General features: G+C 34.3%; 1 protein-coding gene across 8 annotated transcripts in view; it reads right to left on the minus strand.

Moving 5' to 3' along the window:
• The window catches only part of RALGAPA1 (Ral GTPase activating protein catalytic subunit alpha 1), a 259309-nt gene that overhangs the window by 147103 nt on the left and 96988 nt on the right, over positions 1-15218 (minus strand). The window contains exon 17 of one of the 8 annotated variants that reach the window (XM_049899503.1): positions 4509-4649. The exons of the other annotated variants lie outside the window; for them this stretch is intronic. Coding sequence (XP_049755460.1) covers positions 4509-4649 — 141 coding nt within the window. The remainder of the gene's footprint in view (positions 1-4508; positions 4650-15218) is intronic. 8 annotated transcript variants of the gene reach the window in all.

The following is a 15218-nucleotide window of genomic DNA, read 5'->3' on the forward strand; positions in this document are numbered from 1 at the left end:
AATTTGAAAACTTGAATAATTTCTATAATGAACCACAGGGTCAAGTGTCAAAATTCATTTAACAAAGTTGAATTTTTTTCTTGGTCAATCACAAACCTAATCTGTCCGTAGTAATATTTTTAGCAGCTCCTGAATTCATGAAATCATTTACATTAGTTTGCACAGAAACTGATGCCATTCTGAAAGTTGTTTCTCTAATCACCTAAATGAAGTGACCATTTCCTCTGTGTAATTCTCTATATTTTTGTCTATTTGGGTAATTATAGCAATGTGCCTTAAAGGTAAATGAGTATTATAGAGCATTTATGTTTCAAATTTTGTTACTAACACAGGTTAGTAAAAATTCTACATCTTTTTAAGACTAGATATTCAATTGTAGGGTAATTCAAAGCAGTAACAAAACCATTAAAATCACATGAAAGGCAACAAACCAAGGTCCCAATTTCAAAATCACACGGTTGTCCAGGAAATTCACAACAAATCATTTTAATACCTAGACCACTAACCCATTGCCATCGAGTTGATTCCGACTCACAGTGACCCCACAGGACAGAACAGAACTGCCCCATAGGTTTCCAAGGAGCAGCTGGTGGATTCAAACTGCTGACATTTTGGTTAGTAGCCAACCTCTTAACCACCGTACCACTAGGGCTCCAGTGTTGTTTTAATTTGGGGGGGGGGGGATGGGGGGGGATTGGTAGACCACTAACCTATCTTCTGCTCTTTTATCCCTCTAATAGTGTTTCCCTGACTTAAATTCTGGAAATAGACAAATGAGCAATGTACTTTTTAAGTTAATAAAATTATACTGTTTCATTTGTTTACAAATGTTATATAACACCAGGTATGAGTTCACTTCAAATTTTTCTTAACATTTTCTGTTAAAAGAAAATCAACATACATTAATTCAGCAAAAAAATCTAACTTGGAATTATTAGAAGCAGCAGATTACAAGTGGAAAAGTTTTAGAAGATTAATATCCTATTTCATATTGGTCATAGGCAGAAAGGAATTTCTGCATTGTACAAAGAAGGGCCTATTTGTTTGATAAGAGATGGAAAATTCTCCTCCTAACTGCTCAGTACTTAGGAACAAGATTGTGGAGTGACAGCACAATTCAGATTTCTACTATGTAAGTGGAAACCCTGGTGGTGTACTGGTTAACTGCTGCGGGTGCTAACCAAAGGGTCAGCCGTTGGAATCCACCAGGTGCTTCTTAGAAACTCTACGGGGCAGTTCTACTCCATCCTATAGGGTCGCTATGAGTCGGAATCGACTTGAGGGCACTGGGTTTTTTGGTTACTATGTAAGTTGGTATAAGAATGATCCTGTCCAATTTCCACAGTGCTATTTTTTTTTTTTTAATTACAAGTTTAGCTCGGTGTTTCCCAAATCTATTCCCTCTGAAACTTCAATGCTATAAAGTGTCAATATGTGTACCTAGAAAAGTATTCTATGCTCCAATAAGTTTGAGAAACACTGGATCAAATAGTTTTGTTTTTAACTACAGGACTTGTGGGGGACTTTAAATTTGTTGATGTGCACTATGAATCTTTAACCCTTTTCTCTATAAACGTTTTAACATCTTCTGAACAGTGTTCTTTTGACATGAGCTTGTAAAATGCTAATTCGTAAGTCAGTTCATAGGAATTTCTGCTGCTACTTTAATATGACATGTTTCTTGCCTTTTTTAAGTCCTAGGAGAAATATTTTGGAGAAAGATGATCTTTTTTTTTTTTAAATCACTAACTTATGTTTCTATATTTTATATGTACACATAGATACAGAAAAATGGAGGCAACAGCATTTTAAAATTTATCAATAAATTTTCTTCCGTTTGGGAAATTATGTATTTTTAAATATACTATTCCACATTTTCTAAAATGAACATTTATTATTTTGATAATCAAATATAATTTTTGTTTTAGTAACTGGTGTCTCATTATTTAAATCTTTAAATCCATGATAAAAGGCATTTTACCCTAATGGTAGGAAAATGAAGACAACAACAAATAAAACTGCCATTCAGAAAAATAAAATTTCTCTTAAACATGTTTCATAAAATCCTGTCCCTCATCGATTCATAAAAAATTAATCTTTGTGAATTATATATTTACCACAAAGCAAGAATTCTGACATATATATTTCTAATCTGGGCTAGTTCAGAACACTTCAAAAGGAAAACCTCATATTTGCTTATTTTGGCTTTTAAAACTATTTTAGTACTGAAAATATATATATGCTAAAGTACTATTTAACTTGCAGACAAGAAATTTTGTAAAGATCTTAAGATACTTAGAAACACAAGAAATTTTTCTGACAGTTTTTTAAACAATAGTGATAGAATATTTGACCCAACTAAACTTTTAAAAATTAGTGGCCAAAACTCAATTAACTTTTTCTAAACAGGTAAAAAATGGTTTACATGAAATGCTTAAGTATATTTGGCACCCCCCTCCAAAAAAAAGAAAAAGCTTGAAACAAAAAATATATCTAAGACAAGTTTACACCAAACTGGGAGTTTTTGAGTTATATATAATTTAATGATAAGAACAAGAATACTGTTTTGTAACCAATTTAAGTAAATTATAACCTGATGTAGCAACCAAAACAGGTGCTACTTACATAAAAAGCACAGTGCTTAAGTGGAGCACTAAAGAGTCAAAATAAAATTCTCTAATTCTGTATTTGTAGCTAGCATCTTATGTAATAAAAAATGTGTCATTTTCCCTCCTCTATTAAAAGTTATATCCTTCCATCTAAATATTTTCTAGCCTATTTTTTGTGTGAATATCCATGCTGCCTAATTCTAGTGGTGTAAAATATATTCACTCATATATCAAACACTAAGCACCTAGGTTTGGCTTTGAGGCCAAATTTTCTATTTTATCATTATCACTTATCAATTAAATTGCAAAATCAACTACCTCATTCATCATGAATTATTTGTAATTATTTATATTATGGTTTGAAAAAATAACACTTGAACACCTCTCAAAAAATCATAAAGAATATTCTGAAGTAACTGTTTCCCAATCAAGGTATACTAAATTAGAAAGCACAAACATATCGCATCTGGTAACTCTGCTTTATTATCTCATAAGTAAGGTCAAACATTTTGAAAAAAAGCAAATACTGTTTTTTCATTTACAATATTTCCAAAGGCTACCAAATACAATAGTATCTTTAGTTCTACAAACATTTAACTCTCAATTATGTATCCCCATATGTTTGGGAGAAATCTTTGATCTTAGTGACATTAGTTGGGGGTAGTAGAAAGTAGCCATCTGAAATATCATTATTATTAATAGCAATGTACCTTGCCTCTGCCTAAGTCTACAGTCCATTAAAAAAATCCGACTCATAGTGACCCTACAGGACAGGGTAGAACTGCCCATTAGGAACAGAAAAAGTACTGAGATAATTTGCTTTTAAAAAAATTAGCAACCTCATCAAAAGTGACAATCTTGGGAAAATGCTTCCAAGAAAAAGTACAGGAAAACATCCAAAAATGTACAAGTAATTTGTTTTTGAGCTAGCACACTTTGCACAGTAGCTATACCCAATGGAAGATTGCTTCTCCCTAAAAGATGAGGTACTGAATAATTTTACTTATGCAAAAGTTCTCAAAAAAGAGACAAAACTAATCTATGGAGATTGAAATTAAAAAGCAGTTGTGTGTGTGGAAGCACTGACTGGCAAGGGTCAACAGGGAACTCTTTGGGGTAATGGAAACATTCTCCTTCTTGATCGCGGTGATGGGTAATAGGGGTGCATACAATTCTCAAAGCTCATTGAGCTGTATCCAAGATCTGGGCATTTTATGTTAATTAAACCTTAATAAAAGAAGACCATCCCAGTACTGAGAATAAAGACTCGAGGCAGAACTGAAAAGCTAAGCAAGTTTTATGGATCATTGAAGATGGGGCTTTATTTGGTTTAAAGTGTGAGTTCCTAGAATTCTATACACTATTTTGATCTAATACAAATACAAAGATTTATTTCAAAGCAATGTTCAGATTACATACTTTTCTTGATTACCGCTTTCCCTTTGCTTAGTTCTATTATTATAGATGATGGAGAATGCATTGTTCAAGATTTACCATATCATTAGTCAAAACAATGGAAAATTAAAAGTCAAGGCTTTGATTATTATCTTCCAAGTCACCTTTTCTGAGACATCTATAATGCCACAATTATCAACTACTACTTCTTTTAACCACCTCAGGGGAAGAAAAAAATCAAACAAACAGAAAAGAATTGGCCATTTACAACCAAAAATATTGGACATTGGCACAGCACTAAACTTAGCACTTCCAGAATGAACTGCAAAAATAGCATTAGAGTTCAAATAACTGAAAATGTTGATTTCTCAATCACTTTCCCAATTTCCCACACCTCCCCCAAAGAAAATAACTTTGAAGAGTTTATTTGATTAAGCAAACTTTGAAAGCAGAAGAATTAAAAAGTGAAAAAGGTGGTGCAGAAATTAGCAGAGGTGGCACTACCTGAAAGCTCATCAGAAAGGGGAGTGAGAACAATATCAGGCAAGAAGGGTTTGGAAGTATGGATCAGAACAGGAGCACTTTTAGCACTGCGTATATAGGCCGATGGCAGAGCACATTCACCAATGGATCGGCTTCTCATGGCTTTAAAAAAGGAAAAGAAAGAAGTGGGGAAGGAAAAAAGAAGAGTGACTATAATGAAAGGCTTGTGTCACAGAAAAAGCAGCAACAGAGAAAACTAAAAGATACAAAGGAAGGAAATTTTAAATTAAAACATTTCAGCACGGCAAATACTGGCAAGCTGTAAGAAAAAAAATCAGAGAACACATACAATATTTTGAATGTAAATTTTCTGGTGTAAAGCAGGAAATGCTATTTATTATTAGCAGTTACAATGGTATATAGCATTAAAAAACAGCAGACACTTTAATTACCACTATGTTCTCAAAATCAAGGGTTTAAAAGTTTATTGAATACCAACTTTAAAGAACTTGATACTGTTAGATCAAAGAACTTTTTGGTACCATGTTTGGGCATTTCTCTAGGCAAATTGTAAGCCAAATCATTCCCAACCTCAAACTCCTCCCCTAATAGGGTTTCCAAGTCACTCATAGGTTGTCCTTTTTTAGAAAAACTGATACAATTCATAATCAAAAAGATTTACTCTCATGGTAAGTATTTCTTCCTGGTAGGAAAAGAATGCTTTATCAAATCACTGTCTTATTTATATTAAAGTAGAAACACATGGAAAACAGAATTTGCAGGCGACATGAAGAATAAGGTCCTAGAGAAAAATAAACAATTCTGTGTTTATTCAAATCTTGAGCATATTATATAAAATCTTAAGACTAAAGTTTTTAAAACTAAAAACTGAAACACTGGATTACTTTTTAAAATTGCATTTGTAGGGGGCTCTCTGGTAATTTCTTAAAAAGAGAGTTACCAGCTTACAAAATCAAAGACAAATTTTAGTTCTGAGAAATAATAAATTAATATCTTATTTGTACTTCGCAGAGATTTTTTAATTTAACTTTAAACAGAGATTTTTGGATTAAATGAAGTTGTATCCGCTTCTATGTATGAATAAAGGAATTAAACATGCAAAATATTGCATAATATATAGTCTAATAGTGACTAAGGTAAAAAAAAAAAAAAAAAAAGCTCAAAATGTTAACATCAATTCAAAATGTTGGGTGTTCCTAATGACTAAAAACACTGGGTTTCCTGATGGCCTAAATTCCTATCGTCCTGCTATGCTCCCACCACACAGAATTTTAAACTGTTCCCAGAAATTTTCATGCTCTTTCATTACAGCATGCCTTTGTGTGTGTTGCTAATGTCCTTGACTCCCCTTTCTTCCTGACAAACTCTTTCACACTTAAAATGTCACCTCATCTGTGAAGCTTTTCTGACTTTCCCATACAGTTAACTAACTTACTGGCAACATAGCAATGCATCATTATACAGACACGAATCCCTACTTTTGCAAAGTTTACAATCTATTTGTACTGAATTTTATGTCTTCATGTCAGCCTCTCGAACACTTCAAATGCAAGAACTATATTATCTTCCTATCTCTAGTGCCTGACACATACTAGCTCAATAAATCTTTGCTGAATGAGTATCTATATTTGGGTACAAGTCCAGCATAATCATTTGGGAAAAAAAGAAAGTTTCCATTATAAACATACAGAAGAGAAAATGTAAAAAAAAAAAAAGCATTAACCAACATGTATTTCATAGTTTATAACCGTATATAATTATATATTTTTCAAAAAATTTTGTTAGCAAAATAAAGGATTCCGTAAGAGCAGTTTTTAGATAAATCCATGTGCAACAAAATGTGGAAGGTTTTGGAATATATTAAAACAATGGCAACAATATGCCTATGCCTTGCCATGTAACATATTAAAGATAAGTGTATTTTAAATTGATCTTTTTGTGGGTCACCTATCCCAACACCCATATATATGAAACATCAGAATATGGTCCCCTTCCTGTTTTCTTGCTAGCTTCCTCTCCTTGTGAAAGTGTTCAACAGTTCTACAATCCAATCTGAAATGAAAATTATGTTGACTTCAAGATAATCACTCATTTGACCTTATTAGAAGCAAAGACACACAGCTACAATCAGATATGAGATTTAAATACAGATTTTTTTTAAAAACAAAATTAAATTAAATTTTAGATTCCACAGACAAGTTAAAAATTTGCCTCTGTTTTTTTCCTTGGGGATAGTCCCTCAGAAATAAAAATCTCTTCTGTTTCTCTCTCCCTCCCAGTACCAACATGAAGAAAGAGCTTGAAGATTTTTTCACTTTGCAGTGAGTGACATAAATTTATATGTTATGATCCTGAATGAATTCTTCAAAAATGCATCCTTCATGTTACGAATGCATTTACCATGAAACAAAAATAAAAACACGTACTCTTCCTTTTGTTATAAAATGTGGGTCAAGTACCCTCACAGTTGTGTAACCCTCACTATAGAAAACTACTTACAATGAATCAGCTACTAGGATCTTTTGGGATTTATTAATTTGAAAAAGCTTAGTTCAGTGAATCTGCATAACCACTGACTTTTCTATTGCCCCATGCATTCCCAAGCCACAAGCATCAGTGATCTTTTTAAATGTGTAATATGCTTTATGTAGACAAGAGGGCATTACGGAAAAACACAAGATTTTTCAAACTCAAAAGCATGCCAATTCCTGAACGTTTCCTATCCTCACTGCTTCCTCCCCGCCCCCTCAAAAGAAAAAGAAATACCCTCTACATAAATTCATCCCGGACCATAAAGTACACACACACACACACAGAGTATCAAAAAATGTAACCTTCATTTCAGAGTTCCCGTACAGCATAAAAAATTCATGAACAACAGATGTGATGGATCACTAAAACCACAACAAATGTACAAAACATGAAAAAGACCAATATAGCATTTTCTCATTTCGAATGTTACACATATTTCTCTCTATTTATAATCAAGTAAAATTCTCATTATGTATACATTCCTGTCTACTGGCAGGCAGAAACAGCTTTAAAAGTCCTCAAATTTATGTCTGCTAGTATAATAAACATAAACTAAAAGGAAAATCTGAAAACAAAAGCAGTAATAAGATATTTGCTCTAAAGCTGAATACATCGATCAGTTGCTGCCAAGGTGATTCCAATTCATGATAACCCCAGGTTAGAGCAGAACTATGTGCTCCACAGGGTTTTCATGGCTGATTTTTTCAGAAGTAGGTGGCTTGGCCTTTCATCCCAGGCATCTCTGGGTGGATGAACTGCCATCCTTTTGGTTAGCAGCTGAATGCCTTAACCATTTGCACCACCCAGGTCCTAAATCAGAATTGCAGAAATTATACATTGCTTTCTCATGAACATATTTTAAAATAAATCCTAAATTCACTGCAACCACCTTTAATGTTTGTTGGCATAGGCAAAACTTTACATATATTCCCCAGACAAAAACTTTAAATTGAAGCTTAAATTTAAGTTAAATAATAATAAGAGAATTTTCTCTTCTAAGGCCATGCTGGAGAATCTGGGGATGAGAGCATTACACAGTCTTTAATATTTTTAAAATGCAGGCAAATTGCCTTTATTAAGTAAAAATAATTGATAACTTCTCTTAACAGAATTTCAATCTGAAAATTCTAGAAAACCACGTTTAAGTCTTTGGATATCACATTGCAAAATTACATTTTGCAACCTTCACTACGGACTATACTAGTGCCTACATGAATTACAACGGTCTCAAATGCTTATATCATTTTGGACTACTAGTATAAAAAAGCCATTTAAATGAAATTAGCCTGAAAAAGCATATCCTATCACTATATTGGGTAATTCAAAGTCATGGGAAAGAATACGGTAGTTTTATAAGAGATGAATCATGTTGGCCCAGGACAGGAACCATTCCCAAAGCCAACTCTTCAGACAGGGATTGGACTGGACAATGGGTTGGGATGCTGGTGAAGAGTGAGCTTCTTGAATCAGGTGGACACTTTAGACTATGTTGGCATCTCCTCCCTGGAGGGGAGATGAGGGGGTAGAGGGGGTTAGAAGCTGGCAAAATGGACACAAAAAGAGAGAGTGGAAGGAGGAAGCGGGCTGTCTCATTAGGGTGAGAGCAATTGGGAGTATGTAGCAAGGTGTATGTAAGTTTTCGTGTGAGACACTGACTTGATTTGTAAACTTTCACTTAAAGCACAATAAAAAAATTTTTTTAAAAAGAGATGAATCAGACATGTTATCAAACACTGCATAAAAGGGAACTGTAAATTAAAGTGAGAAATACCAATACGATTTACTTTTCCCAATACAAGTCGTAACATAATTAGGAACTGGAGAATGACAAAAAAACTTCAAAATATAAATAAAATCTCCACAGGTAAAACTGTGGTTATTTCAAATGGCTGTATTATTTTCTGTTCCAAAGGAATATATACATATTTTTAATGAGTGTTGTTGGGACTATTTCTAAGAAAACAGGCTATCACAAAATACCACAGAAGATACTGTGAGGTTTGTTCCTCAATATTGTCATTCATGTTACCACTACTCTTCCATCAGTCCAGTCCAGAAATCATGGTATCAACTTTAATTCAATTGAATTCAACCGATAATTACCAAGCATTTATCCTGTATCAGGCATTGTACTAGACAGTGGGTATCATGGATTAAACTGTGTGCCCCCAAAATATGTCAACTTGGCTACGTACTATATGACTGTCTACCATTTTATTATCTGAGGTGATCTCCCTATGTGCTATAAATCCTATCACTATGATGCAATAAAATGGATTAGCAAGTTATATTGATGAGATCTATAAGATTAGATAGTGTCTTAAGCTAATCTCTTTCGAGATATAAAAGAGAGAAGCAAACAGAGAGACATGGAACCTCATACACCAAGAAAGCAGTGCCAGGAGCAGAGCATGTCCTTTGGACCTGAGGTTGCTGTGCTGAGATGCTCCCAGACCAAGAGAAGACTGATGCATCACAAGGACCTTCCTCCAGAGCCCAGAGAGAGAGAAAGCCTTCCCCCAAAGGCGGCACCCTGAATTCGGACTTCTAGCCTACTGAACTGTGAGAGAATAAACTTCTCTTTGTTAAAAACATCCACCTGTGGAATTTCTGTTACAGCAGCACTAGATGCCTAAGACAGTGGGAAAAGAATAATAAACAATAAAAACCATGTCTCTGGCCTTAGGAAACTTTATAACCTAGCAGGCAAGACCAAATTTAAACAAGAATTTACAAATATGGAAAATGTTACAAAAGGGAAATTAAAGAATGTTATAAGGGTATTTTATGCTGTGACTTTCAATTTTATGCCAAGAGCAATAAAATTCCACTGAAAGATGTAAGCAAAAGAGAGAGCTATTCAAGTATATTACTGTACTTCAGTGTATCTTGAAAAATTACAATCTTATTGAGGTAAATGTACTCTTCATTAGTCACTTTGTGATAATGATTTATATAGATAAGATCTATAGTTGCATCTTTACAAGAATGTAAACGTATATTCCTAATTTATACAAATAAAGACAGCTGAGTGATAAGGAAAGAAGCACAAACTCAGTAAATATCACGATGATCATACCTAAGAAAACTGTCTACAGAATCCAAGATTAAATTTTTGAACTCATCTTTCAATAATAGTAATAATAATGGCATTACTAATATTAACAGTAGTGAAGAAAAATGGGCTGTTAAATTTTTAGAGAATACTTACTATATATTATACAGTAAGTGTATATATATATATATATATATATATATATATATATATATATATATATGTATCACCATGGACAGGAGATAAGCAGATGAGTAAAACAGATTCTGTCCTCAAGGAACTGCATACTTTAGCAGGAGATGCAAAACAAAAACCAAACCAAACCCATTGCCGTCAAGTCAATTCCGACTCATGGAAACCCTATAGGAGAGAGCAGAACCACCTGATAGGGTTTCGAAGGAGCAGCTGGTGGATTTGAACTGCTAACCTTTTGGTTAGCAGCCGAGCTCTTAACCACAGTGCCACAAGTACATAAATAATAAGTAAAGGTGGCATCTACATTAAACCTTGAAACATGAGCATGATTAAATGAAACTCTAGACGAAGAAAGGTGCACGAACACAGGAAAGGAGAAGGACACTTCAAGGCTTCTCTTTTGGTTTGTACATATAATAAGCAAAGAGAAGAGTATGAAATTATACCAGAAAAATGAGTTAAAGCAAATCAAGATTTGTCCAAATATTAGAGTAAGAGATACAGATTTAAATTTATCAGTCACATACTCTTTGAGCTGAGAGACAGTAAACTGTACTTTAGACTAAAGATTAATTTAGCAACAATGTATAAAATGGATGACAGCAGCCATTCTTAATTGAGGTGTCAGGACTTGAGAGTATGTGGAGTATGACTATTACTATTAGGTAATATTTTACTAAAAATTAAAGTTTGCAAATTTCAAAATACATCAATTAAAATATCAGTCTTCCAGTTGCATCTTGCCATGCTTTCTTGAGTGAGGGAAAAATGGATAGAATACTCATAGCTAAGATATATACATTTCCCGAAGCCCAGGGAAGGTAGCATGTAAGAGTGCCATTTGTCTAGTGTTTCACGTGAAAAAAAAAAAAAAAAAGGTAAAAATTACTGTATCAGAGGTTGAAGAGCCTGGTGGCATGAAAACCATTAAGAGAAATATAGGATACCAAAAACTATTACAAATGCATGAGCAACAGAAGACAAGTTAGACAATTGGGACCTCCTAAATATTAAATACTTATACTCAAAAAACTTCACCAAAAGAGTAAAAAAAGAATCTACGGAATGGGAAAAAAATCTTTGGGAATGATATATCTGATAAGGGTCTAATCTCTATAAAATACATAGAAAACTTCAGCAACTCAACATCAAAAAGACTAACCCAATTAAAAAACAGGCAAACGACCGGAACAAACAGTTCACCAAAGAGGACATTCAAGCGGCCAAAAGACACATGAAAATATGCTCACAATCATTACCATCAGAAAGATGCAAATCAAAACTAGACTGTGATACCATCTCACCACTGCAAAAATGACAGTGATCAAAACACCAGAAAAAAATAAACACTGGTGAGGCTGCAGGAAAATCAGAACCTGTTCCACTGCTGGTGGGATTGTAAGCTGGTTCAACCATTAGAGAAAACGGTATAGGGCTTCCTCAAAAAGCTAGAAACTGAAATAACCCATGATCCAGCGAGCACAATCCTAGGAATATAAAGAACTAAAACTACTAAAAAAAAAATACATCAAAGTGATAACACTAAACTCATAAAAAAAAAAAAACTCATACCTACCAATAATTACGTTGAATGTAAATAGACTAAACGTATCAATAGACAGAGAGAGAGAGAGTGGCAGAATGGATAAAAAAACACGATCCATCTATATGCTCTCTACAAGAGACACACGTTAGGTTAAAAGGCACAAACTAAAACTCAAAGGATGGAAAAAATATATCAAGCAAACAACAATCAGAAAAGAGCCAGAGTGGCAATATTAATCTCTGATAAAATAGACTTTAAAGTAAAGTAAAATCCACCACAAAGGATAAGGAAGGACACTACATAATGATTAAAGGTTCAATATACCAGGAGGACATAATCATAATAAATATTTACGCACCCAACGACAGGGCTCCAAAATACATAAAACAAACTCTAACAGCATCGAAAAGACAAATACACAGCTCCAGAATAATAGTAGGAGAGTTCAACACACCATTTTCCATGAAGGACAGAACATCCAGAAAGAAGCTCAATAAAGACACGGAAGATCTAAATGCCACAATCAACCAACGTGATCTCGTAGAACACTCCACCCAAAAGTAGCCAAGTACACTTTCTTTTCCAACACACACGGAACATTTTCCAGAACAGACCACATATTAGGCCACAAAGCAAGCCTCAACAGAATCCAAAGCATCGAAATATTATGAAGCACCTTTTCTTGTCATAAAGCCATAAAAACAGAAATCAATAACAGAAAAAGCAAGGAAAAAAATCAAACACATGGAAACTGAACAACACTGTACTCAAAAACTACTGAGTTATACATTAAGGACAAAATAAAGAAATTAACAGACTCCAATGAGAATGAAAACACAGCCTACCAGAACCTATGGGACACAGCAAAAGCAGCGCTCAGAGGTCAATTTATAGCAATAAATGGACGCATACAAAGAGAAGATAGGGCGAAAATCAAAACATTAACCTAGAACTTGAACAAGTAGAAAGAGAGCAGAAAAAGAAGCCCTCAGGCAGCAAAAGAAAACAAATAATAAAAATCAGAGCAGAATTAAATGAAATAGAGACTACAAAAACAATTTAAAGAGTTAACAAGACGAAAATCTGGTTCGTTGAAAGGATGAACAAAATCGGTAAACCACTGGCCAAACCAACAAAAGAAAAACTGAAGAGGAAGCAAATAACCCAAATAAGAAATCGGATGGGTGATAGCACAATAGACCCAACTAAAATTAAAAGAATCATAACAGAATACCATGAAAAACTGTACTCCAACAAATATGAAAACCCAGAGGAAAATTTCTAGAAACACACTACCTACCTAAACTAACAGAAAGGGAGAACAACTAAACAAGCCTATAACAAAAGAAGAGATTAAAAAGGTAATTTAAAAACAGCCAACAACAAAAAAAAGCCCTAGACCTGATGGCTTCACTGGAGAACTCTGCCAAACTTTCAGAGAAGAGTTAACACCACCACTATTAAAGGTATTTCAGAGCACAGAAAAAGATGGAACACTCCCAAACTCATTCCATGAAGCCAGCATATCCCTGACACCAAAACCAGATAAAGACACAAGTAAGGAAAATTACAGACCAATATCCCACATGAATGTAGACGTAAAAATCCTCAATAAAATTCTAGCCAACAGAATTCAACGACATATCAAAAAAATAATTCACTGTGACCAAGTGGGATTCATACCAGGTATGCAGGGATGGCCCAACATTAGAAAAACAATCAATTTAATCCATCACATAATAAAACAAAAGACAAGAACCACATGATTTTATCAATTGATGCAGAAAAGGCATTTGACAAAGTCCAACATCCATCCATGATAAAAACTCCCAGCAAAACAGGAATAGAGGGAAAATTCCTCAGCATAATAAAGGGCATTTATACAAAGCCAACAGCCAACATCATCCTAAACAGAGAGAGTCCAAAAGCATTCCCCTTGAGAACGGAAACCAGACAAGTATGCCCTTTATCGCCGCTCTTATTCAACATTGTGCTGGAGGTCCTAGCCAGAGCAATTAGGCTAGAGAAAGAAATAAAAGGTATCCAAATTGGTAAGGGAGAAGTAAAAGTATCCTGTTTGTAGATGATATAATCTTATACACAGAAAATCGCAAAGAATCCATAAGAAAACTACTGGACCTAACAGAAGATTTCAGCAAAATATCAGGATACAAGATAAACATACAAAAATCAGTTGGATTCCTCTACTCCAACAAAGAGAACTTCGAAAAGGAAATCACCAAATCAATACCACTTAGAATAGCCCCCAAGAAGATAAAATTCTTAGGAATAAATCTAACCAGAGATGTAAAAGACCTGTACAAAGAAAACTACAAGACACAGCTGCAAGAAACCAAAACAGACCTATGTAAGTGGAAAAGCATACCCTTGCTCATGGATAGGAAGATGCAACACTGTGAAAGTGTTTACTCTACTCAAAGCAATCAACAGATACAATGCAGTCCTGATCCAAATTCCAATGGCATTTTTTAATGAGATGGAGAAACAAATCACCAACTTCATACGAAAAGAGAAGAGGCCCCGGATAAGTAGAGCATTACTGAAGAACTAAGTGGGAGATCTCACACCACCTGATTTTTGAACCTATTATACTGCCACAGTAGTCAAAACAGCATAGTACTTACTGGTAAAACAATAGATACATAGACCAATGGAACAGAATTGAGAATCTAGACATAAATTCATTCATCTATGGGCAGCTGCTATGTGACAAAGGCCCAAAGTCTGTTAAAGGTGAAAAGACAGTCTTCGGAAACCCTGGTGGCATAGTGGTTAAGTGCTACAGCTGTTAACCAAAAGGTTGGCAGTTCGAATCCACCAGGCACTCCTTGGAAACTCTGGGGGCAGTTCGACCCTGTCCTATATGGTTGCTATGAGCTGGAATTGACAAAATGGCAATGAGTTTTACAAATGGCGCTGGCATAACTGGATATCCATCTGCAAAAAAATGAAACAAGACCCATACCTCACACCATGCACAAAAACTAACTCAAAATGGATCAAAGACCTAAATATAAAATCTAAAACAATAAAGATCATGGAAGAAAAAATAGGGACAATGCTAGGAGCCAATACATGGCATCAACAGAATACAAAGCATTAGTAACAAGGCACAAACACCAGAAGACAAACTAGATAACTGGGAGCTCCTAAAAATCAAACACTTTTATGTTCATCAAAAGACTTCACCAAAAGAGTAAAAAGACAACCTACAGACTGGGAAAAAATTTTTGACTATGTCATATTCAATCAGGGTCTAATCAATAAAATCTATAAGATACTGCAAAACCGCAATAAAAAAATGACAAATAACCCAATTTAAAAATGGGCAAAGGATACGAACAGACACTTCATCAAAGAA

The sequence above is a fragment of the Elephas maximus genome, chromosome 10 (assembly GCF_024166365.1).
Source record: "Elephas maximus indicus isolate mEleMax1 chromosome 10, mEleMax1 primary haplotype, whole genome shotgun sequence".
Taxonomy (NCBI): Eukaryota; Metazoa; Chordata; class Mammalia; order Proboscidea; family Elephantidae; genus Elephas; species Elephas maximus.